The 27,676-nt window shown below is 47.5% G+C and overlaps 2 protein-coding genes across 8 annotated transcripts in view; one reads left to right on the top strand and one right to left on the bottom strand.

The window, feature by feature from the left end:
- The first annotated feature begins 1,884 nt into the window (after window positions 1–1,884).
- On the top strand, window positions 1,885–13,047 carry EIF2S2 (eukaryotic translation initiation factor 2 subunit beta). The gene is made up of 9 exons (XM_082065524.1): window positions 1,885–2,050; window positions 6,695–6,875; window positions 7,796–7,899; window positions 9,025–9,160; window positions 9,801–9,901; window positions 10,270–10,418; window positions 11,314–11,370; window positions 11,771–11,856; window positions 12,578–13,047. The coding sequence occupies exons 1-9, from the start codon at window positions 2,036–2,038 to the stop codon at window positions 12,751–12,753; spliced, it is 1,005 nt and encodes a 334-aa protein (XP_081921650.1). The 5' UTR covers window positions 1,885–2,035; the 3' UTR covers window positions 12,754–13,047.
- A 12,560-nt stretch (window positions 13,048–25,607) lies between these two features.
- LOC309446106 (uncharacterized protein) overlaps window positions 25,608–27,676 on the bottom strand; it is a 164,179-nt gene continuing 162,110 nt past the window's right edge. For 6 of the 7 annotated variants that reach the window (XR_014185412.1, XR_014185413.1, XM_082065528.1 and 3 more), the window contains 2 exons: window positions 26,222–26,270; window positions 25,608–25,984 (listed from right to left, as the gene is read on the bottom strand). The gene's annotated coding sequence lies outside the window, so the exon portion shown is untranslated. The remainder of the gene's footprint in view (window positions 25,985–26,221; window positions 26,271–27,676) is intronic. The other variant, XM_082065530.1, reaches the window with a different exon arrangement.

Below are 27,676 nucleotides of genomic sequence, written 5' to 3'. Positions count from 1 at the left end.
AAGCAGGAAAGGAAGACCGAGGACAGACAAGATGGGAAGTCTTTTCTTGTAGGTGATTAAAAAGTTAAATGATACGGTGTGCATAATCTCCCACTACTGTAAAAAGAACAGTACAAGTTACAGCACATAATGGGAAGTTATGGGACTCCAAGAATGCGAATGGTCTGGAAATACTGAATTGTAAACCAGCCTGTAATGGTTTGGGCTGATGGCTCTGTCTGCATTAACACTAAATCTTGCATGAAATGAATGACCTTTTAATTGTGAAGAGTGGGTTTGGAGGCAGAATTTTAACAGGTTCCACATAAATCTGAGAAGAAACTTCTTCCTGGTGAGGGTGGCAGAGCCTGGCCCAGGCTGCCCAGGGGGGTTGTGGAGTCTCCTTCTGTGCAGACATTCCAACCCGCCTGGACACCTTCCTGTGTAACCTCATCTGGGTGTTCCTGCTCCATGGGGGGATTGCACTGGATGAGCTTTCCAGGTCCCTTCCAACCCCTGACATTCTGGGATTCTGGGAAAAGTTTCAACAATCACAACGATCATATCTGAAGAAGACTTGCATTTTTATTCTTGCAATGCATTGGGGAAAATCACAGGAGGGGATCAAAACACCAATATTAACTGACCAGCAATAAATCTGCAATACAGTTTGTTCTTATTTACTGGGCTAGACCACCTTGAAACACATCTTTATCTGTAGTACAGAATGCGACTACAGCAAAAGTGAGTGCGCTATCAGCAGGTTTGCTGCTGACACCAAGCTGGGAGGAGTGGCTGACACTGGAAGCTGTGCTGCCATCAGAGACCTGGACAGGATGGAGAGCTGGGTGGGGAGAAATTTAATGAAATAGAACAAGGGCAAGTGTAGAGTCTTGAATCTGGGCAGGAACAACCCCAGGTTCCAGTATAAGTTGGGGAATGACCTATTAGAGAGCAGCGTAGGGGAAAGGGACCTGGGGGTCCTGGGGACAGCAGGGTGACCATGAGCCAGCACTGGGCCCTTGTGGCCAGGAAGCCAATGGGACCTGGGGTGGGTTAGAAGGGGGTGGTCAGTAGGTCAGAGAGGTTCTCCTGCCCCTCTACTCTGCCCTGGGGAGACCACACCTGGAATCTTGTGTCCAGTTGTGGCCCCTCAGTTCCAGCAGGACAGGGAACTGCTGGAGAGAGTCCAGCGCAGCCACCAAGATGCTGAAGGGAGTGGAGCATCTCCCGTGTGAGGAAAGGCTGAGGGAGCTGGGGCTCTGGAGCTGGACAAGAGGAGACTGAGGGGTGACCTCATTAATGTTTACAGATATATAAAGGGTGAGTGTCAGGAGGATGGAGCCAGCCTCTTGTCGGTGACAACCAGTGACAGGACAAGGGGCAATGGGTGCAAACTGGAACACAGGAGGTTCCACTTAAATTTGAGAAGAAACTTGTTCCCGGTGAGGGTGGCAGAGCCTGGCCCAGGCTGCCCAGGGAGGTTGTGGAGTCTCCTTCTCTGCAGACATTCCAACCCGCCTGGACACCTTCCTGTGTAACCTCATCTGGGTGTTCCTGCTCCATGGGGGGATTGCACTGGATGAGCTTTCCAGGGCCCTTCAACCCCTGACATCCTGGGATTCCGTGAGGTGACACCGGTGACAAACCCGCTGCCCCTGCGGGCCGGGCCGGTAACACCTCCTGAACACATTTAACTTTCCATGTAGCTATAGCTTTATTCAGCATGACTGTAGATAGGGGTAGCAGCAAAGCTTAAAGAACATTTTAAAAATAAGTACTAAGGCCTCATATTTGTTCTGAAACTGTTTGTTTTATTTTCAGGGAAATTGTATTTGTTGTATTCGTATTTCGCTCCGGAAACGACAACTCCCGCGAGGCGCCGCGGCGGGACGCGCGTGCGCGGGGCGGCTGCGCAGGCGCGGGGCGCGCGGGGGAGGGGAGCGCTGATGCAAGAGCCGAGCGCGGCGGTCGCGGGCAACGGCTGATCCGGTCCCTGCGCGCCCGCCGCTCCGCCCGCCTCCCGCACCGCTCCGCTCCGCGCCCGGCCGCAGCCATGTCGGGCGACGAGGTGAGACCCGGCGGCCGCTGCCCTCGCGGGGGGAGCCGGGCCCGAGACCTGCGCCGCGGCCGCCGCCATGTGGGAGAGCGGGCCTGAGGCCTACGGCGAGCGCGGCCTCCGCCCTGGGGCAGAACCGGCGCCCCGGTGCTCGGGCGGCCGGAGGCGAATGGGCCCCGCGGCCCCGCTCGGCGGCACCGGCAGCTGCCCCGCTCGCCGCCGTCGCCCAGCGGGGCCCGCGACCGCCTCTCGGTGCGCGGGGCGGAGGCCGAGCGGGCGCTGGCGCCTTCCCCGGAGCTCCCGGCGTCTGCGCCGCGCGGTCCCGCCGGCCCGCGGCCGTGGGGCACAGAGAACTCGGTGGAGCTCCTGTGTTCCGCCAGCTCTGCCGGAGGGAGGCCTGGGGAGGGCGGCGGGTTTCAGCGCCACCCCTTCTCCCTCGTGTTCCGTGCTCTGCTAACGAGACGTAGCGTTCAGTCAGCGTATTTGCCACTGTCTGGAGCTTTAATAACTCGCCTTTAACCCGAGAGCTAAATAGCTACATCTTAACAAATGATACCTTCCTGTTTTCCGCATCTCGTGGTGTTTGCCCTGGCACACCTCAGGGAAGTAGACACCTCTGTGTCTGAGAAACCTTTCACGTGTTGTTCCTGCCGTGTGCTGGCGCCTTTACGAACCGCGTTTCAGTTGCTCTGGTGGGGAAGAGGGAAGCTCTGCATCTCTGAAGCACCCTGATGATGGATGACTGTAGCCTGTGGGGAACTGCACTGGCTGGATCCATGAGATGGCTGCTGCTGGTCTTCTCTCTGGTGTCTAAAATACCTGTGTGACATGTTTCCTTTGAGCAAGTGGTCGCTCTAGCCATGGAGACAGGCAAGCCCTCATTTGTCCTGCATAATAAAGGAGAACTAGTGTAATTACTAATTATTTTAATGGTAGTTGAGACTGACTTATTCAGCTGCTTTAACATCTAGAATGAATGTACTGCATTTTTATGCCTAATTATGTCTCTGGAACTGCAGCTCTAATGTCTAGGCTGTGCTCTGGTTCCAGAAATTAGGGCCCAGGAATCCTTGCGTCAGGTGCTTTCTGTCTGAGGTAATCACAGAACCTTTGAGCAGTTCACCTGGAGTTTCCCAGTTTGTATTTAAGTGTCAGTAAAATTACTTTTTCTTGCATAATGCATTTGTTATGCTATTGAAGTGATATCAGGAATATCTAGTATAATAAAGTTATATTTCTGGAGTGCTTTATGTAGCAGACTGACAGAATAAAGTATCATTGTTGAACTGTCACTGTTACATCTCCTGGCTAATGCATGTGTGAGTGAGTGAGCATACGTGCCTTCCAGAACTTCTCTGTATCTGGTTGTTAGGAGCCAAGTAGTTTGTTATTGATGTTAACTTGGTGAAACTTTTTAAAGCAAACAACCCTCCAACAGTGAGGAGTATGAAGACACATTTGCACGTTAAAATGGTATAGATGTTACAAAACTTCGGTTTCTTGCATTGGACTGTAGCTTAAGATGTTCAGAGCTGTATACAAAATGAAACTCCCTGGTGGAACATCTCCTGCCCGAGTGCTGCCAGCAGTGCAGCTACAGAGGCGACACAGGCCCCGTTTGCAGTGGGAAGCAGTCTCTTAACATCTGTTTGCTCTATTAAAAATCCTACTGGATACCCAGAAGTTATTCTCACTCAGCAGTTCTCTGAAGCTTACGGAAATAATATTGGAGAATGCTTTGTTTTGTGCAGCCAGGGAGTTTAGGGACAGGTTGGTCTTTGCCATTTCGCACTCCATCGTAGACATTGACTTGGTGTAGTGTAAGGATGGCTGAACTATGCTCAGCAGCACAGAGTTGCTGTGTGCTTTGTAGACCTGCCCTGTGTTTATTCAGACTAATGAAATGGGATTTATTTGTGAGCGCTGTTAGAATCCCCAGCATTTGCCAATGTCACAGTGGTTTAGAGTTGTGTTGCCTTCTGTCTTGAGAGTTGGACTTGAACTATAAAGCTCTGTTCTTTCACTTGCAAGTTTTCTGTAAATTGGGGTTTTGACTGTTTAGTCATTTGAAATAAGGAGTAGATAAATGTAGCTGGATGTGAGAAAGAACTGTGTGATCCACAGAAGACAAAACCCCATATGGGACTTTGGCTCTGAGAGCAGAATAAGGGTAGAAATGTATAACCATTTTGACACAGGAAAGGTAGAGGGTTTGTATTTGTGCTGGAGGCGACAGCCCCTTCAGTAGAGGGCCTGCAAGTTTGTAGAGTTTCTCGGCGCTTAAATGATATCGTAATGCTTTGACTAATCAAACATACAGAATAGAGAAAAGAAATAAGAGAACTTCTGAAACATTTAGCTCAGAAAGGTAAACACATCATGGCCTGGTTATCAGGCTGGTTTAGTTTATATCATGATTTGTTAAAGCATGTGTGACTTAAGACTCCTGCTTAGTTTTCATTGGAGCCCTTGATGAACAAAATATTCCAGGCATAGGCCTCCTTCTCCTATTCTGTTATTTCCTGAGAGTAGCTCACATGTTATGACGGGGTCTTGTGTTTGCAGGAGCTTGGCCTGACCTGGATGGATGGAGTGGAGCTTCAGAGCAGTGTTCTGTCCAAGGCCAGCTACACAGTTTTAATGCTGAAAAAAACGATCTCCTGCATCCAGAAGTTGTCTTTGTGTGTTAACTTCAGTTGAGACTGGTGCTACTGAAGACACAATGTCTCTTGTAGACACAAGATGTGCTTTATGGTGGTTTGGGATGAAAGATGGCTGTTTCTTCACAAAGAGAAGAGTGATTTAGGGTGGGTGGGCTAGTTCCTTCTTAGAGATCATTACACCTGATCTAAGCATAATCTTAGAAATACATCATATTTTCGTAGTATCATAGAATGTTGTGAGTTGGAAGGGACCACAAGGCTCATGGAGTCCAGCTCCTGTCCCTGCACAGGACACCCCGCAGGTCACCCCGTGTGTCTCAGGACGTTGTCCAGTCTCTTCTTGAGCACTGTCAGGTTGGGGCTGTGACACCTCCCTGGGAGCCTGTTCAGTGTCCAGCACCTCTGGGGGAAGAACCTTTTCCTCATGTCCAACTGACCCTCTCCTGGCACGTCTTCTGCCATTCCCATCTTATGTTTGCTTAATCATGTGAGAGGATATAAAACTTTTCAGAGTCTTGCAAAGCTTCTTCACTGAAATGAGTCATGATCTTGAAAACAGCGTTCGTGTGCTTGTTCCTGGAGCTGCGGGCGCCTCTCCCTCTGTTTGGCGGGCTGGGGTTGCAGGAGGGAGCCAGCAGACAGCACAACCGGTTGTGCACATTCTTTGCTTACTGTGCATTATAAGAGCATGATTCACACATGCGACTAACGAAGCATTAGAGGGAAACCCTCTTTTGAAAATTGTTGTAGTGCAGCGTGTACAACTAAAGACACACTTGAGCCCTTTGAAAGCCTTAAGCTTTGGTGTCCCATGTCTGTGGACCCTTCTGTGATGTGCCGCTTCAGACACTTGCATGTGCAGCTTGCTGCCTGTCAGTAGAGCCTTCATGAAACATGTAAGTTCCAGAAAATCAGAATATCACTAAAATATGTGTAGGAGAATGAGAAGTGAGAGGAAAAGATTGCTGGAGAAAGTCTCAAGTGTCAAAAACGGTTTGATACGTTAAATAGATACTATGGTGTGAAAATATGGCCAGATGTCTGTAACAAAAGTGACCAGAAGCTGTGACATCAAACTTACATCTTCAGTGACAAAAGTAGGAAGCATTCCTGTGTTGGAAAACTGAAGAGCTCATGTGTTAAATATCTCAGGTCTGCAGCTGCTGAATAGGTTAAAAGTGAGTCTTGGGGTTAGCGCCTTCTTCACAGCCAGACTACGTGCATTAAGCTGCTTTGCTGGCTGAAGAGCTCATTAATGGTTTTTAATCACTTGGTCTCTGAGGTTCAGTTTCCCACCAGTGTGGGAAAAGGATGAGACCTTTGCTACTTTGTAGTATTGAAAGCTGATACAGTTCTTGCTGTGTCACCAGCCCCTTCTGGGCTTGTCCCTAGTCCAGAGCATTCTTGTCAAGAGAGTTGTTGGTAGATCTTGCCTTTTAATAAATCTGGAAATTAACATGTCTCACAAATAGAAGTACAAAGTGTAACTGGTAAGTAATCAGGCTCTGTGGTATAAGTGAAGTTCTTTTTTTTTTTTCTGATGCTGAGTGATTCAGTGGTGGCTTTGCATAGTCTTACTTCAAAATTTGAGTGCATAGTGATAATAAAGCCAAGAAGTAGCTGGTAGTTAGTCTGTGAAAGATGCCCAGCTTTAATATATTTTCAGCCGAGCTAATACAGAAATGGGAAGAAACTTGGACTATCGTAGGAAAAGTCATGGAAGCTCTGAACTGTCAAGTAGTGTTGTAATGTCTCTTGTAATTGGTCTCATCAGTCATGCCTTGGGACAAGATCTGCAGTGTTTTTAGTAATCACTGTTTTGGGTCAGTTAACTTGTGTTACGTTGTTACAGCTCTAGAAAAATCCCGCCTTGAGATTGAAGCCAAGGGACAGTTTGTGTAACTTGAAGGAATCTCAAGAGAAACTTAAAGGTGTTACAAATATTAAATGGAAGGTGATAATTGTGTTGCTAAGGAACTTTTGACTTTTACAGATGATTTTTGATCCTACTATGAGCAAGAAGAAGAAGAAAAAGAAGAAGCCCTTTATGCTGGATGAGGAAGGAGGGGATACGCAAGCAGAAGAGACTCAGCAGTCAGAAACAAAAGAAGTTGAACCAGAGCCAACAGAAGACAAAGATGTTGAAGCAGACGAAGAAGACAGCAGGAAGAAAGGTAAAGTGAATCTGTGTAGATAAGCTCGCAAAGGTAGCCCTGTATTTTGAGACTACAAGCCCTGTTTCAAGAGTTTGGCATCAGAGTGTTTAATGCTGGGGCCTAGGTTTGTTTAGAGGCTTGTGAGTAACACTCTGCCGGTTTGGAGGGTGGATTTCCCTCCTGCTTGAAATCACATTCACAGCCAGCCAGCAAACTACCACTGGCTTATTTAAATTCTGCTTTCTTGACTCACACTCTTTTGTGTGAGACAATGAAAGGAGAACCATAAAATAGTTGGCATGAAGTTTTATGTCTTCCACATGCAGTCATTACAATACACGACTATGACTGGTTTTCATTTGAACAACTAAGCAATAGTGTGATAACAGAAATATGGTTACAGGGGGTTTTGGTTTTTGGACAGCTGTAAATGTGATAACTAGAATGTTCTTCAGAATCTTTCAGGAAGTAAGCTTGCAATTGTGAATATAACCTTGCTTTTTAAATTGAGGCCAATGTCATTTCACGATAACCTGATTCAGAGAATGCTGTTAACTGAAATCCAGTTTGTTGATAAAATTGGCTCCTACAGTAAAGCAAATAAACTGTATCTTCCTCCTGCAGTTTCTTCTTTTTTTCCAAGCATTTCTCTTATAACAACAAAAGTGAATAGTTTCTCTTGTACAGCAGACAGAGATTAAGCACTTAATTTTTAAGTAAATGCATTTAGAAGATGCAGAAACTGTAAAACAATACTAAGGTGTTTGGGGATAGAAGGGAATGACCTCTTTAAAACCTGAAGGATATCTGCAGGTGCTACAGATCATTGCTTATCTCTTACTGTATAGTTTTGAAGATTTGGATGTAAATTAGAAACATTAATGTCTGAACTGTTTCTACAGTTATTATACTTCTTCTGGTAATCCTTTGGTTTTTAGATGCAACAGATGACCTGGATGACTTAAACTTCTTCAATCAAAAGAAAAAGAAGAAAAAAACAAAAAAGATATTTGATATAGATGAAGCAGAAGAAGGCGTAAAGGTTTGTTCACATAACTAGGTCATTTGTCTATGGCTGAAAGCTTTCTTGCTTTCATTTTCTGGGAATTGGCAGTGCAGGATTTGTTTCCAGTCTGTCATCATCTCGTAGTGCGATTAATAATGGAACTTACATTTCACCATATCTTTCATATATAGTAGGTTCTGCTAAACATGTTGTTCCTGGAGCACTTTTTGCCCAGAAGTGAAAATAATCTAACTGATCTGCACAATGAGCAAGTAATTCTGCAATCTGTAGTAAGGGTTGGCTGGCATCAAAGTTAATTGTCTTTTGGGGTGAGAGAAGTAAATGGATGACAGAAGCCACACAGAATAGTCCTTTAAAGGCCCGGCCTTCAAATAAAGGCTGTATATCTGCTCAGGAATCATTTATTCGGATGGGTTAGAAATTGTCTACTGTTCTGTGTTTCAGAAGGTGTACAAGATATTTTTGCTCTTCTCAAGTTGTTTTTTTGTATCAAGTGTCAGCGTAACTGGCCAGCCCAGAGAGCAAGAGGGCAGAGAAATGTTATGTTATGTGTAAACCTCTTCTTTAGATTCTGCCTTTTGGGGAAGAAAATGTCCCTCTGGTCTGCCCCAGACAGGTGAAATGTTTGCTCTATGTTCTCTACATGTGCAGAATTGTGATAACAAATGGGACTGGCTGCAGGTAGCACAGCTTTGCCTCACCTTATTGTCTGCCATGTGGGGTGTTTTGTTCCCTTAGCCCCTCAAATGGCTCATGCTTTTAGGATAAGTATAATGTGACCTTTCTCTTGAAGTTAGACCAGAAGATTTTTGCCTGCGTTGATCACTTAGTAGGAAATCAAGTATTCCAAAGGGAATAGTATAAACTAAGTTTTAGTACAAGGCTGCATTGTTAGATGCACATACTTTATCGTATCTGAGCTTGGCATAAAAATAACTAGCTCTGCGTCGTGGTGGTAGTGCAGCACACCCTTCAGTATCTTAATGCTTTAGTTCCATTCTTCCCTGCTACCTTTTAGGATTGTGGTGGATATTACTAGTATTCATCTAGTATAGCATGCTACTAGTATTATTTCAAATGCAGTGCAATGGAGATTTGTGTTCTAATACTGTAAACTGCGGTCTCATTATTTCTTTGCAGGACTTGAAAATTGAAGGAGATGTGCCAGAGGCAGTAGAACCTGAAGATGACCTTGATATCATGCTGGGCAATAAAAAGAAGAAAAAAAAGAATGTGAAGTTTCCAGATGAAGATGAGATAATGGAGAAGGATGAAGGTAAAAGTATAACCCAGCTCGATTAGAAGTGAAATGTAGTCCATGTTTGTCGTGGTTAAGACGGACAAATGACATAGACCAAGTTCTTCCAGGATGAAAGTAGTAGATGCCATTTATTGCCACAAGTGCATTTTTATACAGTTTTACCAATTCATGTGTCCCCTCGCTATTGGTTATGAGTTACAGCAGTAACATCTCATTGGCTATTTTTGCTATCATCAGTGTTACTCTTTTACTCCCTTCTCTCTCACGGGTACATCTTCAACATCTCCGGATACTCCTTTACTCCCATCTTTCTGACAGGTAGGCCTTAATATCTTCAAGGCTAATTTCTGTTCCCATGCCCTCCGTCAGGGAATCCACAGACGCACCGTAGTCCCCCACACATGTTGTAGGCAACTAAGTTCTGTTCAAGTGCCTTTTTGTTTCAAAATTCATTTTCTTACCTTTAGCGCTATATTGTTTATCAGAAAAATGTTCTGTAAAAGCACTGTGTAAACTTGCCATAAGTGCTGGTGTCCCTTGTAGGCAGACAGAGAAGACTTGTGTTTGCATCTTAGTGGAAGAGTCTTTGATGTACCTTTTAGAAATGGAGGTTAAAGAATGTTTCTTCTTAATGAATCCCAAACTTTCTTCACAGCTTTTGAGGATGAAGATAGCAAAAAAGATGATGGAATTTCTTTTAGCCTTCAGTCAGGACCTGCGTGGGCAGGCTCAGAAAGGGACTACACATATGATGAGGTAATGTTCTAAAGACACTTAAAAAATCTTTGTTGATGTGCATCGGCCTTAAGTTCATACGTCCTGTTTCTAACTGAAAGTAACAGCACTTCTTTTATCACAGTTAACTTTCATATAGGGCAATATTAGTGATAGTTAAAACACCCCTGCAAATAGACCGAGTTATTGTGGGTTATGAAATAAACCATTAGTGAAATGGCCTTTTTATTTTGCATCTATCAGAACATTTTTTTAAAGTGTGTGCTCAAAAAAACATGGGGCAATGCTAATGGTCAGATATTCATTGTGAACGGTGTTTTGAGGTTTTCAAAGGCATGTGCTTCATTTGAGAAATGTGATGTGTTCATGTGAGTCTTTTTTTCTTGCAGTTGCTCAATAGAGTATTTAACATCATGCGGGAAAAAAACCCAGATATGGTAGCTGGAGAAAAACGAAAATTTGTCATGAAGCCTCCGCAGGTTGTAAGAGTAGGGACCAAGAAAACATCTTTTGTCAACTTTACAGACATCTGCAAATTGTAAGTGTGTTCTTGAGATTTCCCAGGAATAGCGAGTGGATGCACTTGTCAGTGCTGTTGGCTTTTGTGTTGAATGTGTGTTTTCTGACACAAGACTGTGGCAAACCAGGAGCAAACCGAAAGCTGTTTCAATCATCCTGCAGGGTTCCTCTCTGGAAGAAGATATTTATGAAGATGGTTTGAGATAATTTCTTATTTTATGCTTAAATTATGAGAATTGTAGGCTTGCTACACGGGCCCCTAAAACTGAATGTATTGATTTTGTGAGTTTACCAGCTTCTGTAGTTGGGTCACCAGTGATATTTATTTGCAGGTCTTGGGAGGAGGGATGGGAAAAACGATATCTAATTTGACCTGACTACAAATATCATTCTCTTGGTAAATAGTATGGAATTCAGTAGTTTTAGCCATTATTTTCCGCAGTGCTTTCTACATCTTAATTATTCCTCACGAGGGCAGTTCTGTTCTTTGTGAGCACTTCGGGGAATGCATATCTGATTTGTTTTACGAACGTGCCAGAAAACAGTGCTGGTGAAATCACACTGAGGATCTGGGTAGTCCCCTAAAATGAATTTTGAATAGTAGCTAGTAACACTTTTTTTGGGGAACGGTGAGGGGACGGGAGGATAAGAACGGAAAATCTCAAATAGAAAACTGCTTTTCAATACTTACTGTAATTGTGAGTTTAGTTTTTAGGGGCGGTGGGGTTTTTTTTTTGTGGACTGTTCAGTTTTCTTGTGTCCTCACTGTCTGCCCTTGCACTTTGGTGCAGACCCTCTGGCACTGCTGCCTTTTAAACTTAGTAATTTAAGATCATTTTAGCCTGCCAGGCCTGATGTAAATATCAAATTTCTCTAAAGGGGGAAGGTTAAACATATCCTTACTCTATTTTTAGATTACATCGTCAGCCAAAACATCTTCTGGCATTTTTGTTGGCAGAATTGGGTACAAGGTAAGGCTGCTGGGCTGTGTATGAGCTTAACCACGTTGCCATTGCCTCCTGCATGCATGACATCTGTTCAGCGTATTACACCTTGCTAGGGAGTCGTCTTGGTCGCTTCTCTGAGCTATGCAGGTGTTAATTCTCAATTCTGTGAAGCTCTTCTAAGTGAGTAGCTTAAATATGAGGCTCTTCTCTGCTGGAGTGTGCTTTTACTGCCATGGGGGTTGTGTTTGGGTAAAACTACCTGTAGGTTTTCAAGTGCCTTCAGAACTGTGCATTTTTTTCCACAAAGTAATCCTGGCTTACTCTTATCTTGAAGAATGCACAGTTATCCTGCTTCATGTTCCTGACTTGTTTTAACGCATGACGTCTTCTGCAAATCAAATAATTACTTTTTCTTTTAACTTAGTGGCTCAATAGATGGTAACAACCAACTTGTAATCAAAGGAAGATTCCAGCAAAAACAGATAGAAAATGTCTTGAGAAGATATATCAGTAAGTAAAACTCCTTCTTCCACTACAGATTTCTCTCAGCCCCCTTTTGATGAGCAGTGGCCCGTGTATGGCCCACGTGTGTGCGTGCCGTGGACATTCTGTGCTAAGAAGCTATAAATTTGCTCCAGCTTTATAATGCAAATACAGGTGGTTGTAATAAGCACGTAGGTTGTACTCTGTCCTGGCACTAAAACATACCAAGGAAAACTGAGTGTTTGAGAATTGCTTGTTTTCTTCTGACTTTGATTTCTTGGCTTTGATGAGGACTATGGAAAATAACAGTAATTGTTAATTTTAAGGTCTGTTGTACACATTAATTAACAAATACAGTGTGTGTGCTGCTGGCCAAAGGCCTCACAGATTTTATGTAACAAAACCCACTGGTTTAGTGCTGTGTCTGTACAAGAGTTGCTGACATCTGGTAATGCTGTTTCAGCAGAGGAAGTTCTAGAATGCCAGTGGGAAGTCTTAATTGGTTGTTACTATTTTTAAAACACCAGTGTCAGTGCATAATGTACCATATGAAACCCAGGCTTCATTAACCTGGGAACGAGGGGGAATTTTTAGGTTGCCTCAACCTCCGTGGTTTTCACAGTGAACCCACTTCTAAGTTAGTAGCTGCATTTGAACAGCCTTTCAAGACAACTGTGAAACTAAAGGCTGAAGAAGTGGTGACTTGTCCGCATTATCCTTTAACTGCAACTTAATTCCTTCTCTGCAGAGGAGTATGTCACCTGTCACACGTGTCGGTCACCGGACACAATCCTACAGAAGGACACCAGATTATACTTCTTGCAGTGTGAGACCTGCCACTCTCGCTGCTCCGTCGCCAGCATCAAAACTGGTTTCCAGGCTGTCACAGGCAAGAGAGCACAGCTCCGTGCCAAAGCTAACTAGTTTGCTAATCAACACTGGATTTTGCAAAGTGTTCTGGGGAGATGTGACTGGACAGGTTTACAATCGGAATGGATTTACCATTGTATTAAAACAAGATTGTAAAAACTACAGGAAATTGGGCTTTTGATTGGTCTGTGAAATCCTTGCAAGATGCAGATCCTCAAGCTGTTCACATACCTTTGCTCATTGAATATGTTTTACCAACTGTAAGGAACGTGATGGGAAAGGAGGTGCTTTTTAATCCATTCAGACTTCTGTAAAACACAAGATAAATTAAAGATACTATAACAGTGAGTGTCTTTGATTTGGATTTTTCCTTCAGTTTCCTCTTTAAACAGCTCATGGGAATGGTTGGCATGTTATTCTGCACATCATGTCACTGAACTGTGTCCAAGACCCAGAATGAAGTTTTACATAAAGGTTATTTTGCTTTTACATAACAAGCTTATTTTTAGTTAGGCTGTCATTAAACAGAGAAACCAGCCACAAAAAGTCAGGGGGACAACAGAGCAACATGAGAACTGCTCATGCTTCTATGGCCGCATTAATTGGGGAATGGATTTTGCACAGAAAGTGATGTCAGGACAGGTTGATGCTGCTTAATTATGCTGAGTATAACTTTGGGATGGTTCGGACACCACATTGATGCTGACTCTTAACATAGAATTGACAAACTGTACTGTAAGCTTTCATAGTGTCATAGTACTAAATTTTTCAATTTCTAATAGAGAAATGTTATATTTCTTAAGTCCTGCACTCTTCACCACTTTAAAAAGAATCTAGCTAAATGCAGGAAAAAGGATATAGGTAACATCATCATATGATGGCTGCAACACACTATCTTGTATAAGTCTTGAATTTACAGAAGATACTGCCAAGTAGTTTGGGTTGGTCAGAAGGAGCACTTTGCCGGCAGACACTATCAGCAGCTTCTAGTGCTGTCCTAACTTGTTAGAGCTGCCACGTACAAAGATGCACTCGGGGGGTCAAGTCCTTGAGCACTGTCAGGGGGACAGTTTTCGTTTAATCACCAAAACGGTGCAGGGTCAGAAGGTGCAGCAGCTCAGGACCCCGCACACCCACCCTCCTCCCCGGGGAAACGCTGACCGTTCTCAATGCGATTCATCAGGTGTCAGAAACTGAAGGGTTTCTGCCAAGTTTTAATCTTTGTATGGTAATACAGAACACAGTCTTGCAGTCTTGCTGGGAAGTCACTTACTTGCTATTTGAAAACTTGACAGCGCTCTTAAGGCAAACCCCAAGGTTTTATCGTTGGTTTCTTAAAAGCATTTTGAATTTCAAGTGAGCTATAACAAATGTTGGATGTATCTTGAAGTGAATAAAGCCAGGATCAGTGCCTCTTGTAACATTATTGTTGTATTCTTGTTTTTTCTCTAGCAAATAGACATTATCCTATTGGAAGTAAAACTTCCTGGAGAAGTGCCAGTTGCCTTTTTGTTTCAGTGACTTGCTGCTGGGACACCCTGAAATAGCTGGAGAACAATGATACTTTCTGGTTGTAAATGCTTTTTCCTGGGTCAAATACCTTCAGCATACTAAAGTAAAAAACCGCACACAAAAAGCCTGAACACACAAGAAAAAAAACAACCACCAACCCCATAGTACGGCCTTGAGCTCCTGCTGTGTTTAACTGCATTAAATACAGGTTTGACTTCAGTAAATTTAGATCAAAAAGATGCAAGTTAATAAAAAAACAAATAATTCTTCAAACCTGTCGTCTGTGAGCTCTCCTGGCTCACAGGAGAGCTTTACAGCTGTGTTTTATAGATACATTTTGAGTCTGTGCATGAAATCCTGAAGGCATTGGCTTTAGTGACTAATATCTTGAGCTGTAGACTGATTCACCTGTGGAGTGGCCTCACTGATGCATGAAAAGTCTGTGTCTAGGAGCAGCTATTAGTTGATTTTATTCCAAAAGAGGAGTACAGTCTGCCACAAGTGTTGAATGAACGTAAATGCCTCTTGCTCCTTGTCAGACTGATGTAATTTAAAGTGCAGTCGTGTGTCCAGAGGTGAAAAAAGCAGAGTTTTGTACTTAAGCAGAACGGAAAGCAGCAGCTTAAAGGATGGAGTTCTCACCAGGAGAAGTTTGTAGCTTGCTTTGCCTTGGGTCTGTGCACATACGTGTGCGTGGAGGCACAAAAAGCTGTGTTTCCCATGCTTTGTGAGCTGAAAATCAGCTGGATGGTGCTGCTGGAGATGTGGGAGCCGGATTTTATCAGGCAGCACCCGGCTGTGCAGCGGGATGGAGTCCCTGTGGGAGGGGCTGGGGAGGAACCTGGCGCTGACACAGCCCTGATACAGCCAGGCTGCTCCTCTCGGCTCCTGTGATCTCCCACATCTCATCTAACTCATCACAGTGCTCGCAGGTCTGTTCCTTTCCAGATGCCGCACATCTGTCAGCCCAGAACGCGTAAAGAAATATCTTTCGAGATTTGTCACTGGAGGTCCCAGGAGAACGGTCCAGAAGTCACGTTGCTGCCGTTCTGCCTGAAATTCGCTGGTATCCTTGTAAGAAGAATAATCCCTTTATAACCCGCTTTTGCCAGGGAAATGCTTTTATCTCCCTTGCGCAGTCAGGGGGTTGGTACTCGGAGGGTTCTGTCAGGTCACCAAAGTAACCAGTACGGTGAAAATAATCTAGTTCCCTGGCTTAGGATGGATGCAGCGGGATCAGCCACCTTCGAGGCGGCGTGGTTCTGTTCTGCTGAGGTAACTGCTTGTGAAAAGAAGCGAGATTAAACTCTTCTCATGGAAGCTTCTGGCCAGAGGTAGGACTTGATCAAAGCAGTAGTATTTTTATAACCAGAAATGGTGTAGAGAAGGAGAAACATCTATAAAAAGTTTCCGTTGAGAGTAGGGGGGTTCTGGTTGGTCCTGTGCCTGGGTCATGGTGCATCGTGTCCTGCAGCCGTGTACCCCACACCCCGAAACCCCGGGGCTGTGTCATCCGGGGCGGCTTGGCAGGGACACTTGGTCACCTGAGGTTGTAGGTGAGGAGAAGAAAAAGCGGAATTTCAAAGCTGCTGCTGCTGAAAACAACACAAGGTTTGTCACAAATCGTATGGGATGTTCTGTAATCAGACGAAAGTGCATACGATGGTATCTAGTGGAGGAGATATAGAATTGAAACAGCAGGAAAACTCTGAAAGTCAAGAGAATGTGAAGTTGAGTGTGATGCTGACAGCTAAGATTCATTAGAAATTATCTATTAATCTTTTGAATAACATTTCTCCAGGTATTTGTTCTACCCCTCTGCTCAGTTTTTTCCTGCAGGTTTATTCCAGATTACCAGGGTAATAGAACAGTATCCAAGCATGTGGGAGGCCAAGCTTTGAGAAAGAATTGAAGGCAGATGTTCAGCAGCAAACAGAAGCTGCACAAGAATTACCAGTTCAGCAACAAACTGCAAAGTCACTCCATCTTCCAAAATAATTGCTTGCTTTTCTCTTTTCAAATTGGTTTTGCCATAGTAAAGGTTAGTCCCATGATGCCTGAGTAGCAGATTATGATTTTCTGCAGCTTTCCGTTTGACAGGTGCTTGCATTGCCACACAGGATCATAGAACCGTTTGGGTTGGAGGAACCTTCCCAGCTCCCCAGTGCCCCCCCTGCCATGACAGGGACATCTGCACCAGCGCAGGTTGCTCAGAGCCCCGTCCAGCCTGGCCTGGGATGTCTCCAGGGGTGGTTCATCCACCACCTCTCTGGCCAACCTGGGCCAGGCTCTCACCAGCCTCAGGAGCAACAATTCCTTCCTCATGTCCAGCCTGAATCTCCCTCCTTTAGTTTAAAACCATCACCCCTCATCCTATTGCAACAGGCCCTGCTCAAAAGTCTGTCCCCATCTTTCCTTTCAGCCCCTTTTAAGTCCGTAAAGCCTGCAATAAGGTCTGCCCAGAGCTTCTCTTCTCCAGGCTGACAGGTCATGGTCACGGACCTCATGCAGTTCTTCAGCCCCACAGCCACCCTTGGGCACACTGCAGCATCTGTCCCAGCAGTGGCTTCCAGGTGGGGGGACTTTGGGATCAGCCATCAGGGCACCCCTTGCCCTGCTTCCGCTCATGGGAGGGCCAGAGGCAGGAGCCACATCTCCGCTCCCTGTCGTGCCTTCACGCCAACTGCTGCAGCAGCAGCTCTTCCCTCCCAGCCTGGTCCTGGTTCTGAGCTGGCAGGCCATGGTGGGATGCAGCCTGCTGGAACCTGGGTGGTGAGTCCGTGTTCGCTCATCCTGCTCCCCGGCTGTCGTGTTCACTGGTGTGTATTTTCCAGCCACTGGAAGATTTGGTGAGGAGGTTGGTTAAATGTAAATACACCCAAGTGACTTGCAGGTGTCTGTAGAAAAAGCACATACATCACACTAATTGTTTTACTGACCTTGTGTGCTTGATGAGCGGAACCTCTGTGTTAGATAACATAGGCCTGTGAGGAACTCCAGACAACTTATCACTGTGTCTGAGATCCCTGCTTTGCTGTGAGAAAGAGCGAGAGGCTGCGCCTGCCTGAAGCCTTGAAATACAGGCGAGCTCAGCAGGCCCAGCGCTCTCCTACCAGGGCTGAACTGACCAGCGCCTGCGTCCCCGCTGGTGTCACCTCTGCCTGGGAGCTCAGGGGCGACTTCCGAGATCCCCCGGTAGAGAGGTAATTAAAATAAAACTTGCTCTTTGCAATGCATTCGTGGCCTCTGGCTCTTGTTGTGACATGCCTGGTTTGTGCACACACCACTAAGCTCACACTTCCCTAGAAAAGAGAAGGACTCAAATGGTGGGAATAGGGGGAGTTGAGTGTCCCTGGAGGAGAATGGGCAGAAACACCCAGCTCAGAGGCAGTGCTCGGGCAGCACAAGCCCATCCTGGTTAGGCCTCTCCTGGGCTTTTCCAGCAGTGCAAAGGGGCCCCCAGCTGTGGTCTGCAGATGTTTGGAATCCCACAATGTCCGTGGGGATTGGCCAGTGTTGGGTTGGTCCTGCATGGCTCTACCTCGCGTTCTCCTTTCCGCACGTGTAGGGTATTGTGGCAGTGAACCTAACTCACGCCTTGCTGTAGTCCCAGGTGTCTGTCAGCCCTGAGGAAACTCTTCTCAACTGGCTCTAATTTGGGCTAAGAGCTAAAAGGATTTTGGCTCAACAGTAAAATCCTATGGCAGAGCAGAGTGCACAACTCCGTGTGTCCTTTCCCTTGAAATGCCTTCAATACATGGAGCTGATGGAGAAGAGAGGTCGCTCTGATCCTGATCAGTTGCTTAAATGCTCTTGTGGCAGGGGGAAGAGGGCTTTGAAGGAAGATATTACTTGGAAACTGTGGAATTCTAAAGAGAAACAGGTTTGAGGGCTCTTGCTGATCTTTTCTGGCTTGAAGGAACCTCACCTCGCTCCAGTCCCTCGGCTAAGAAATCCAGTTCTTTCAGCTCTTTCTATGCTCAATAATGAAGAGAGGGAGGTGCCTCCAGGGGCAATTCAGCCCAGTCTTTTAGTTTTTAGAAAGAGCCTAGGGAGACTCTGCTTCTACTGCAGCTGTTTCATCATAGCTTAATATAGATAAGACAGACATACATATTCACATTGGTATCGGATACTATAATTTCTTACATATTCTATATATGAGAATAGGCTTGTGCTGTTAGTCTCTGTCGCAAGCCTAAGGGAACAACCACGCTTCTTTACACAGACTTAGAAATTTAAGCTGGCTCTGGAAAGACGTTGCTGTGCAACAGACACGAGGAAGTGGCTTTTCCTTGCAGGAAGAAAAGCACATTCTCGTTTCCCTTCTCGTGCGTCGAGCGCCAGGCTTGTTCCTTGCAGGCTCAGCCCGCTGTTGTCCTTTCTCCTTTTTGCACACTTCAAACAGCTGTGTATTTCCAAAATAAAGCAGCCACAGCTTTAAGTCTATGCTATTAATCATGTTTCTGCTGAATTCCCAGCACAAGTCTGCGGTACCTCCCTCCCCTGCATCACCCACAGCGGGCTCTGGGCTCACAGAGACTGTGCGTTTTCTGACGCAGAAGCCGTTTCCTTAATTCTACATTCTGTATTAAAGCGCATTAGTTTGCAAACCCTTTGTTTCTTCCCCCAGCCCTTTTATTTGGTAATTATCCCGTAGGTTTTGTGTATTTCTTTCTTCCACATGGACACATTTCACTTGGGGTGGAGCAGGACTGTGTGACTGATGGCAAAACATGCTGGTGTCCTAATTGTCCCCGGTGTTCGGTGGCATGGCTGGATGTCGGACCTTCTAATGCGGTCTTACAGTCCTCTTCTGATAATACGCATTTTCATTTAGAAAAGGAGAAGAAAAGGGAGTTTTATTGCCTTTGTTACAGGGAGGAAAGCTCGATGTGCTTCACTTTGAAAACAAGGCACTAAAGGCAAGTAAAACCCAAGTTTTTGGTTCTTTTTATTTTTGTGGACTGAAATGTCTGTATCCTGCTCGCCGTCAGAGCCGGCTGCAGGCCTCGCGCTATGCTTTTGTCCAGCACCAAAACAGCCTTTTTTTCCACCATGAATGTGGAAAAATAAGCCCTGGGAAATGTGAGCTCATCTGAAATGAAGCTTTAAATGTTTTTCTTCACTGCGTTGTCTCCACACTTTCTGACACCCTCAAACAATGGGTTGCTCTCCTGTGAGTCCCAGCCAGCAGGGAGGATTACATTTCTTCCTTTTTTCTTCTGAAGGAGCTGTGCAAAGACCTCTTGGGTTGTCTTGAAGTGGTTATTGAGGTTGGCGGCTGCGGTTACCATTGAGGTTTCCCTGTTAGCGAGTGGCTGCTTGGGGCAGGCCGTGTGGTCTCGGCTTTTTTTGTACACAACTGTTTCATATTCCAGACCCACTCCACTTTCTCAGATCCACTTATGTGCTGAATCACACTGTTTTCCCTCCACGCTTTGTTCCACATGAGGGAGGTGGCCATTAAATCTGTTCCCAACCGAGAACATACTCAGGCTTGAAGAACGAGGAGTGCGCTGGGGCTGGAGCCTCATGGAGATGCTGTGGCAGAGACGTGTCTTCTGAGCCGGCCAAAATCAGGAGATGATGCTTTGGCACGTGTGGATGTGAAGGGGATCTTTGAACAGTGAGACGGGGGCCAAGCTGGAGCACAGGGCGAAGATGAGGAGCGGATGTCCCAGCTGTCCTGGAGCTCTGTCTGTCCGGCTGGCTCCGCATCACGCAGCAGAAGGAAACCACAAGCAAACACAGGAAGTGTTGGCACCGTGGTGGCTCTAGGCCCGTCCTGCCAAATGGCATCTCACAACTGCGGCCACCGCGCTCCGGAGGTGGAGCCACCGTCATCCCCATGCAGAAGAGAGATGGTTTGCTGTGAAGGTTGAAGGGTTCTTGAAGGTAGAAAGGAAATACGTAGGTAATGAAAAAAATGAGATTAAACTTAATGCATAGAAATAACAAAAGGTAAGGATTGGGCAAGCATGCAAATGCAATAGAAGAAAAAGCTATGTGATGCAATCAGAAAGGTATCGATTTGTGTGTGCTGTCTTGAAAAGCTGTTGTTTGAGAGCTCTGCTGTTGAAAAGGTGATTGTGTATCAGATTTACCTTTCTAATTTGGATTTTAATGCCCAGTGCACCACGCTTTTTTTGCCTGTTACATGTTGAATATTTTCCAGAAGAGTACGATATTCACAGTGGGTCTTGTATATTCACAGCCTTGCAGGTTGAAATTATGCTTAAAAGGTGGCAAAGAACCAGAGGAAGGGAAGAGGGGAGCGCTGTGAGGAGCAGGACTGATGGGAATGAGATCAGGTAGGAATTAATCCAGCCCGCAGTGACATCCCGTCCCTCCGCATCCCCACGGAGCGCTCTGCCGAGCCGTCGCTGCGGCCGCTCCTCATCTGCTCGGCTACAGCAGATGGGCGCCTGAGCAGCGCTGGCAGGAGTGGCTGCTCGAGCCCCTCTGTCAGACGTGCACAGAGGATTTCGGAAATGGCCGAGTTCTTTCTCGCATTGGACCATCCCCATCCAAGGCCTGGGTGTGTTTTCCTGGCAGAGGATGGACAGACACCACCAGGAGCCTTGGGGTTCTTGACACATCCCCAAATGTTTCCACGACTTTCTTGGGAAGAGGAATAATAAGTCACTAAATCTCCTGCAGATAATAGGAGAACAACGCAAGAGGGATATGAGAACTCCTGCAGAGTCAGCAACTGGCTTTTACAAATTCCCCAGAGAACGGGTCCTGTGGCAGCTGCAGTAAGCGAAGTGTTTCCAAAGCGCTGCACAGACTTTAACTGTGGTGCTCATTGATTTATTAAAGCCAGTGTGGGCTTTTGTTGTATCTTTCGACTCAAACTGAATGCAAGATAACAGGTGTTTTGGCCCAATGGATTGTCTTTCCATGTCCAGAAGCACATAAAAGGAGGATTTGGATCTGGAGAAACCCTGCTCTATTGCTCCAATGACTGCCGAGGCCAGCGCATTGAACACCAGAGCACCAAACTTTCTGCCACACCTGCTGTTCCCATCCAGAGCAGCACATTTAAGCCCAAAGTGTGTCAGGAACCTCAAACACTTGGTGTTTCCCTTGCAGAGGTGCAGGTGAAGCAGTGGGGGTTGAGACCTTTGGTTTCGTTTCCCACAAAGATCCCGCTGCCGTTGCCGCCAAGCGCAGATGGGACAGCACCAAGCAGAGCAGCAAATGTGAGAAGCCAAGTGAGGTTTGGGACTCTTGGTAATGAGATGTGGTCTCTGTGGGTGGTGAGGAAAGGCTTTAACAAAGGCATTTGTTTTCCATTCCACAGACAGAAACTGTGTGTGCAGTTGAGTTGCTCGGTTGATGTTGGTCACTTTTCTGCAGCATGTACAGATGGTGGATTGACTGTTGCCCTGGGGGGAGCGCAGGGAGAATGGAGCAACCCAGCCCTCGTATTCCCACACCGCAGAAGGGTAGGGACAACTTACAGGGAGCAGCTCTATGGGGATGCTGGATCCTGGAAAAGGAAGTTGGGTGCATATGGGGTGAGACAATGCATGTAGGGTAAATATAAAGCAGGGGCCTTTATGGTCATTCAAGAGCTAATGAGATGTGACAGATCTTTTTGTGTCGTGAATACTTAAAATGCCATGGGGAGGACCACACATCTTTCTGTTAACCAGGACAAGCTCAGTGCTGGGGCTTCTGCTGTTCCCTGCGCCCCAGAGCCTGCGCTGGGCTGGGGGTGAGGGTGAGGATGACGGGCTGGGGATGAAGCTCTGTGTTGTGCTCTGAGCACGCAGCACCTCATGCTGTATCTCACGTGGGGGTTCACATTTGGAGAGATGGGTTGGGGGAGCTGAGGCACAGGAGCTGACTGCGATCTCCCCAGTGAGGGTGGCAGAGCCTGGCCCAGGCTGCCCAGGGAGGTTGTGGAGTCTCCTTCTGTGCAGACATTCCAACCCGCCTGGACACCTTCCTGTGTAACCTCATCTGGGTGTTCCTGCTCCATGGGGGGATTGCACTGGATGAGCTTTCCAGGGCCCTTCAACCCCTGACATGCTGGGATTCTGTGATTCTGTGTGCACCGACGGCTTTGTCTGCGCTCTGTGTGCACAGTCACTCTGGAGCCCTTAAACCTCCACAGCCTCTGCTGCTCTTGCCCATGTGCTTTCACCAGCTTCTTTCTCCATCATTCCGTGCCTCCTGCCTCTGCGGTGGGATCTGCCTTTCCCCCCCGTCCCTCTCTGTCCCCTGACTGGGGGTGACGCCTCCTCTTCCTCTGCTCTGCTCTTGATGGACCCAGGGAAGTCAGCAGGGAGTTTGCAGCTTCTTGATGGTTTAAGGGGTGAAAGGGGTGCTGTGTTCCCCTTCCCACCCTGTGCTGTGCCCTCGCCTCTTCAGGCGAAGATTTTGTGGGTGGTCACACACAGAACTCCATGAACATGAAAGCCCCAAACCTCATGCCATGGAGGCCCCATCTACAGCCAATAGCAAAGTTCATTACCCTACAGGGTCCTGCATATGAGCTCCCAAACTGCCCCGCTCTCCCCCCAAAATAATTAATTATAATTAATAATTGATAATTAATTACCAGTCCTCTTATGAGAAGCGGTTGAGGGACCTGGGGGGTTCAGCTGGAGAACAGGAGCTGAGGGGAGACCTTCTGATCTCTCAACTGCCTGAAAGGAGCTTGGAGCCGGGGGGGTCGGGCTCTGCTCCCCAGGAACAAGCGCCAGGAGCAGAGGAAACGGCCTCAAGTTGCGCCAGGGGAGGCTGAGGTTGGATGTGGGAACAATTTCTTCCCCAAAGGGCTGTGGGGCATTGAACAGGCTGCCCAGGGCAGTGCTGGAGTCACCATCCCTGGAGGGGTTTAAAAGGTGTTTAGTCGCGGTTCTCAGGGACATGGGTTAGTGCCAGAGTTAGGTTAGGTTATGGTTGGACTCGATGATCCTGAGGGTCTCTGCCAACTGAAATTATTCTATTCTATGAATTAACAAGGTCAGAACAGTTGTTTGCCTGGAGACCTCCACCATGCTCTGGTGGCCTCAGGCTCATGAGCTACATGGTCCTGCCGTTACCCAGTGCCAGGCTGAGCATTTGGGGGAGGCAGGGGCTGGGTGGGGATGGTGCAGGGAGGTGCTCTGCCTGCCCCCGGGGCACTGAGCCCTGGGCACAGCCCAGATACGCAGCTCAACGGGCCTAAGGCTGGGCTGAGTTTGACCTTGATAGCCAATGCTTTGATTTGCTTTTTTTCTTCTGCTCCCCACCCTTCAGTCTTTCCTCCTTCTTCCCAGCTGCAAAGATATCCAGCCATCTGTTTGACCTCGCTGCTTTCCTCACCTTGAACTGGTGACTGATGAAGGATGGATGGATGGATGGGTGGATGGATGCTCAAGCATCCTCAGGCTCACCATGAACTTGAACAGATGAAACAGGCAGCTGTGCCCTCCAGTGCTGGATGACGGCTCAGGCCAGGCTCAGCAGCCAGCTTTCTGGGACTGGAAACCTAAAAAGCACTGAAAGGGCTTGTGGTCACTGGTGGCCTCCAGACACAGCTCAGGTGCCACACGTCCCAGGCTTGGACGGTTACTCCAGCGAACACGTGCATGGTTGGCAACACGGTGTGAGCTTTGCTCTGCTGAGGAGGGGACTGGGGACACGGCCAGAAGACACTGTGCTTAAGGAGCATTTATTAGCACTGTCGGCTTGTGCAAACTGGAACAGCAGCCTCATTTTTCCAATCTGTTAGGAGCTGGACCAGTGCAAAATCCAGAGATTAAAGGTCTGGATTTCTCCCCGGCTCTCCTGCATTAAAAGCGTTTCCAGGCCCCCCGAGGAAAAGTCCCAGACCCCCTGTGAACCCAGGTAATTTACTCAGCTCAGTGGGACATACATTGTGTCTGGGAAATCAAATCCTGTGGGCAGAGATGAAGCTTAGGAAGGGAAAGAATTGTCTGAAATAGAGCAAAAAAGTGCATGTTATACGGATGTATAACAGAGAGAAAAGAGAGTGCAAGCAAATTAGATTTCTTTCTTTTATTATACAGGATTGTACGTACAAGGTCACCTTTCTCCCAAACATCAGCATCACAGTCCGTTCATAGCAAAAACTGCGGCTCATCTCTCAAAGCCTAGAAAACAGCTCTACAGAGGCTCAGTACAACACAATGGATCAGTTGTACAGGAACCGGAAAAAGGGAGGGGAAAGCACGGTTATCCCTTTAATCCCTCATGAATTATTTGAAACTAAGAAATGCAAATAAAACCTTGTGCTTCAAGAGCCATGCCTGCTCCGGGACGGCCCTCGGGGAGGCAAGCGCTGCCCTGGGACCTGTTTTCCCCTCCACCCCTCAAAGAGCGATGCCGTAGACAAGGTCCGGCTTTGAGCGCTGGAGCAGAAAGCAGGAGTCCCCTTTCAGAGCACCCTATAGACCTGGGGGGGCACACGGTTTGTGGGAGAGTTCGACCGAGGAGGTCTGGACACTGTTGCGGATTCAAAGCACTGATGTGTGTGTTTTGAAGCGGAAGAGAGATGGGCAGTACACACCTGATCTGAATAAAGTGCTACGTGAGTCTCAGTCCCACCCACCCCTGAACTCCGAAAAAACGCATAAACCCACGAAGGAGGAAGGAACAAGAAGAGAAAAGGCCAAGAGCCTCCCTGGGTGTTGTGGTGTAAGGGGGTTCCCACGCCAGTGGCATGCTGGCTGCTGCCCTCTGCTCGCAGGACGGGGCACGGGTCAACAGCAGCCGGAATCTGGGCAGGAAGGGGAGGCGCCTGCACGCCCGCGTGCATCGCGCTCAGGGTGTTCACCGTTACCCGTCAGGCTGGGGGTGCAGGAGCTGTCGTGCCGCTCTCTCGGGGGCCAGGCCGGTGTGAGGACCCAGCGAGGCTGCGGCACGGGGGGATGCTGGCGCCCTGGGGAAGGGGCTGATGCCTCTGGCACTGGGCTGGAGAAGCGAGTGGATCACATCCCTTCCAGGGAGCAGCTGGGCCAAGAAAAGGGTCTAATCCACACGTGCTTGCACCCCCTCACTCTGCAGAGAGTTGCTCAGCCTTTACGTAGTGGTTTCCCAAAGGAGAAGGAGGAGCCCAAACCAATGAAGATGACGTATGCTTTGCTCCTGCTGCTCGGGATCACTCGCTTGCCTGCAGGCAGCCTCCTGTCCCCTTCCCTCTCTCCAAGCAGCTGCAAAGAGCACAGCACATGCACCAGCAGCGACTCCTTCCCGCCGGGACGTGACCGGGTACCTGCGGCAGCTCATGGGGCACAAGAGACACGACAGGAGGTGACCGTTCTGGGAGGAGAGCTCACCCCACAGCCTCCACACCACCTTTAACTGAGAACACAAATTGTCCAAACTGAGACAGTACTTTTCCTCCAGTCAGCAAATGCTCTGGCTCTCACCCAGCACAGGAAAGAACGTCTTTATTAGGTCAGGCTTTTTTCTCCCTCCTCTCCTACAAAAAGCTCTGTAACGTGTCTGACTCATTTGGTGACACAGCCACTCTCCTGTTATCCAGTCGGTGGTGGTTATGGGTTGTGCAGGGTTCGGGTCCTGCCTCCGCGGCTGCAGAGCTCCAAATCCATCGCACAGGGCAGTGGGGATTCACTGGGATGATGACTTTTGTCTTTGCTTTACAGATGGGTGGAAGATGTCGGGTCGGGCTTCTCCTTTTGAATGCCAGGCAGAGATGACAGCAGCACTTTGATTCAGCTTGTCTTGCTCACTGTGCCAGGACAGGGTTTATCCTCGTGCTTTCCTCACGCGGTTGCTCACTGCTGCTCTGGAGAGGAGACGGAGAAGGTGGGAAAAAAGGTACATAACTTTCCTTGAACTTCAAAGATTTGTAATTTAGGAAAGGGAGGGAGGGGCTGATCAGTGGCCACGCTCAGTGCCAGGAAAACACAGAGGATCAGTGGAAAACAGCATCTCCCGAAGCAGCACCCCCCTGACCCCTATATGCACAGAATGGCAGCTTTTGCTCAGGATCAGCCTCCAAAAAGCAACGTGCAAGCTGTACCTGGTTACTGTAGTCTGGCATCCTCCACGTCTGTGTAACGGCTGTTCTCCTGGACGGAAAAGGGAACCAGAAATAGTGAATCACCACGTGTCCCCCCTGCCCTGCCTGGACACCGTGACACCGGTGTGCGGTGAGCAGCTGTCACCGCGCTGGGACAGCTCACAGGATCGGATTGCTCAGCATGGCGGATGAGCTACAAACCACACCTCATGGGGACACTGGATGTGTCTTCTGGCAGACGCTCTCCCAGACAAACCCCAAAATCTCCTCTGGCTCCTTATTCTGGCAGGATTCTGCCAAACAGACCCAGGATGTGTGATTCCCTCTTGGACTTTAGTCTGGCTCCTGCTGAACCTCAAAGGGACTGGGAAGAAACTCAGCCCGTGTTCCCTGGTGTAAAGTCAGGTGTCTGATCTGGGCTACACCAGCGTCAGCATCTCCAGTGGGCAGGTCCCAGGCAAGGTCCTGAGCCCGCGGCATGAGCTGCCATGCTTAGTCTGGCTGCCAAATTTCTGCAGGGCCAAGTTAAATCCTCGTTTAGTGCTTTCATAATATTTACTGATGTGCTTGCACAGCTCACGCCTTCTTGTAGCACTGTGAAAAGTTAATTTGGGACCTAGGAATGGCCCCCACCAGGGAACAGGCATTCCCGCGTTGCTGCGACTGCTCACAGATGCTAAGGTGCAGTCTGTCCACAATGGCAAATCATGCACAGCGTAATGACTCTGCTGTTGGAAACAGGACCTGGTCCCAGTTTGCAGCAGAACTCATCACCCAGAATGATAACACTCATAATATTCCTCTCTCCAAAGGCCACAATAATTGTGCTGGTGTGCCGAACAACTCCCCACGCAAGAGCGGTTTGAAAGCACAGCATGTGAAAGTTGCCATTCTGCAATGCAGCATCATTGAGAGAAGAATTAGTAGCATTTTATCTCCTGCATAGGCCAAATTGTGTGGTAAATATTTGAGAGATGGGAATCCAGGAGATGTCTGCAGGGGATGCCAGGTAATCCAAAAGGAAAAGCAAGGGAGCCCAGTCCCAATGTGGTCAGCAGTGGGCTGGCACTGGGGGTAAAGAGATTTTATAATCAGGGAGACCAAGAGGGTCTTTGCAGAGACCTCCAGCGGAAAAGCCTCAGGACTGCAAAGCATGAAGAAGGGGCAGCTGGAGACTGTGCTGCAAGGAGCTGTGGATGGAGACTCCCAGGAGAGGGGAGTCTGGAGGCCTGGGACTTCTGGCAACACAACAAAGGCTCCTTCTCTGCAATTACAGAGCAGGTAGCACCCTGGGAACAGGCTCTTCAGGAAAGCTGGGTGAGCTGAAACGTGCTCTGAGCAAAGGAATAGCTCAGATGCACTGGGACGTGCCTTACAATGGGTGATGATTCAGCTGAGAGCTTGTGGGGGAGGAGGTATTAGAAGCAGGGTGGTCAGTAGGTCAGAGAGGTTCTC

This window comes from Streptopelia decaocto (genome assembly GCF_964273445.1).
Source record: "Streptopelia decaocto genome assembly, chromosome: 14".
NCBI lineage: Eukaryota > Metazoa > Chordata > Aves > Columbiformes > Columbidae > Streptopelia > Streptopelia decaocto.
Note: the sequence above shows the minus strand (reverse complement) of the source record. Positions and strands in the feature narration are given on the sequence as shown.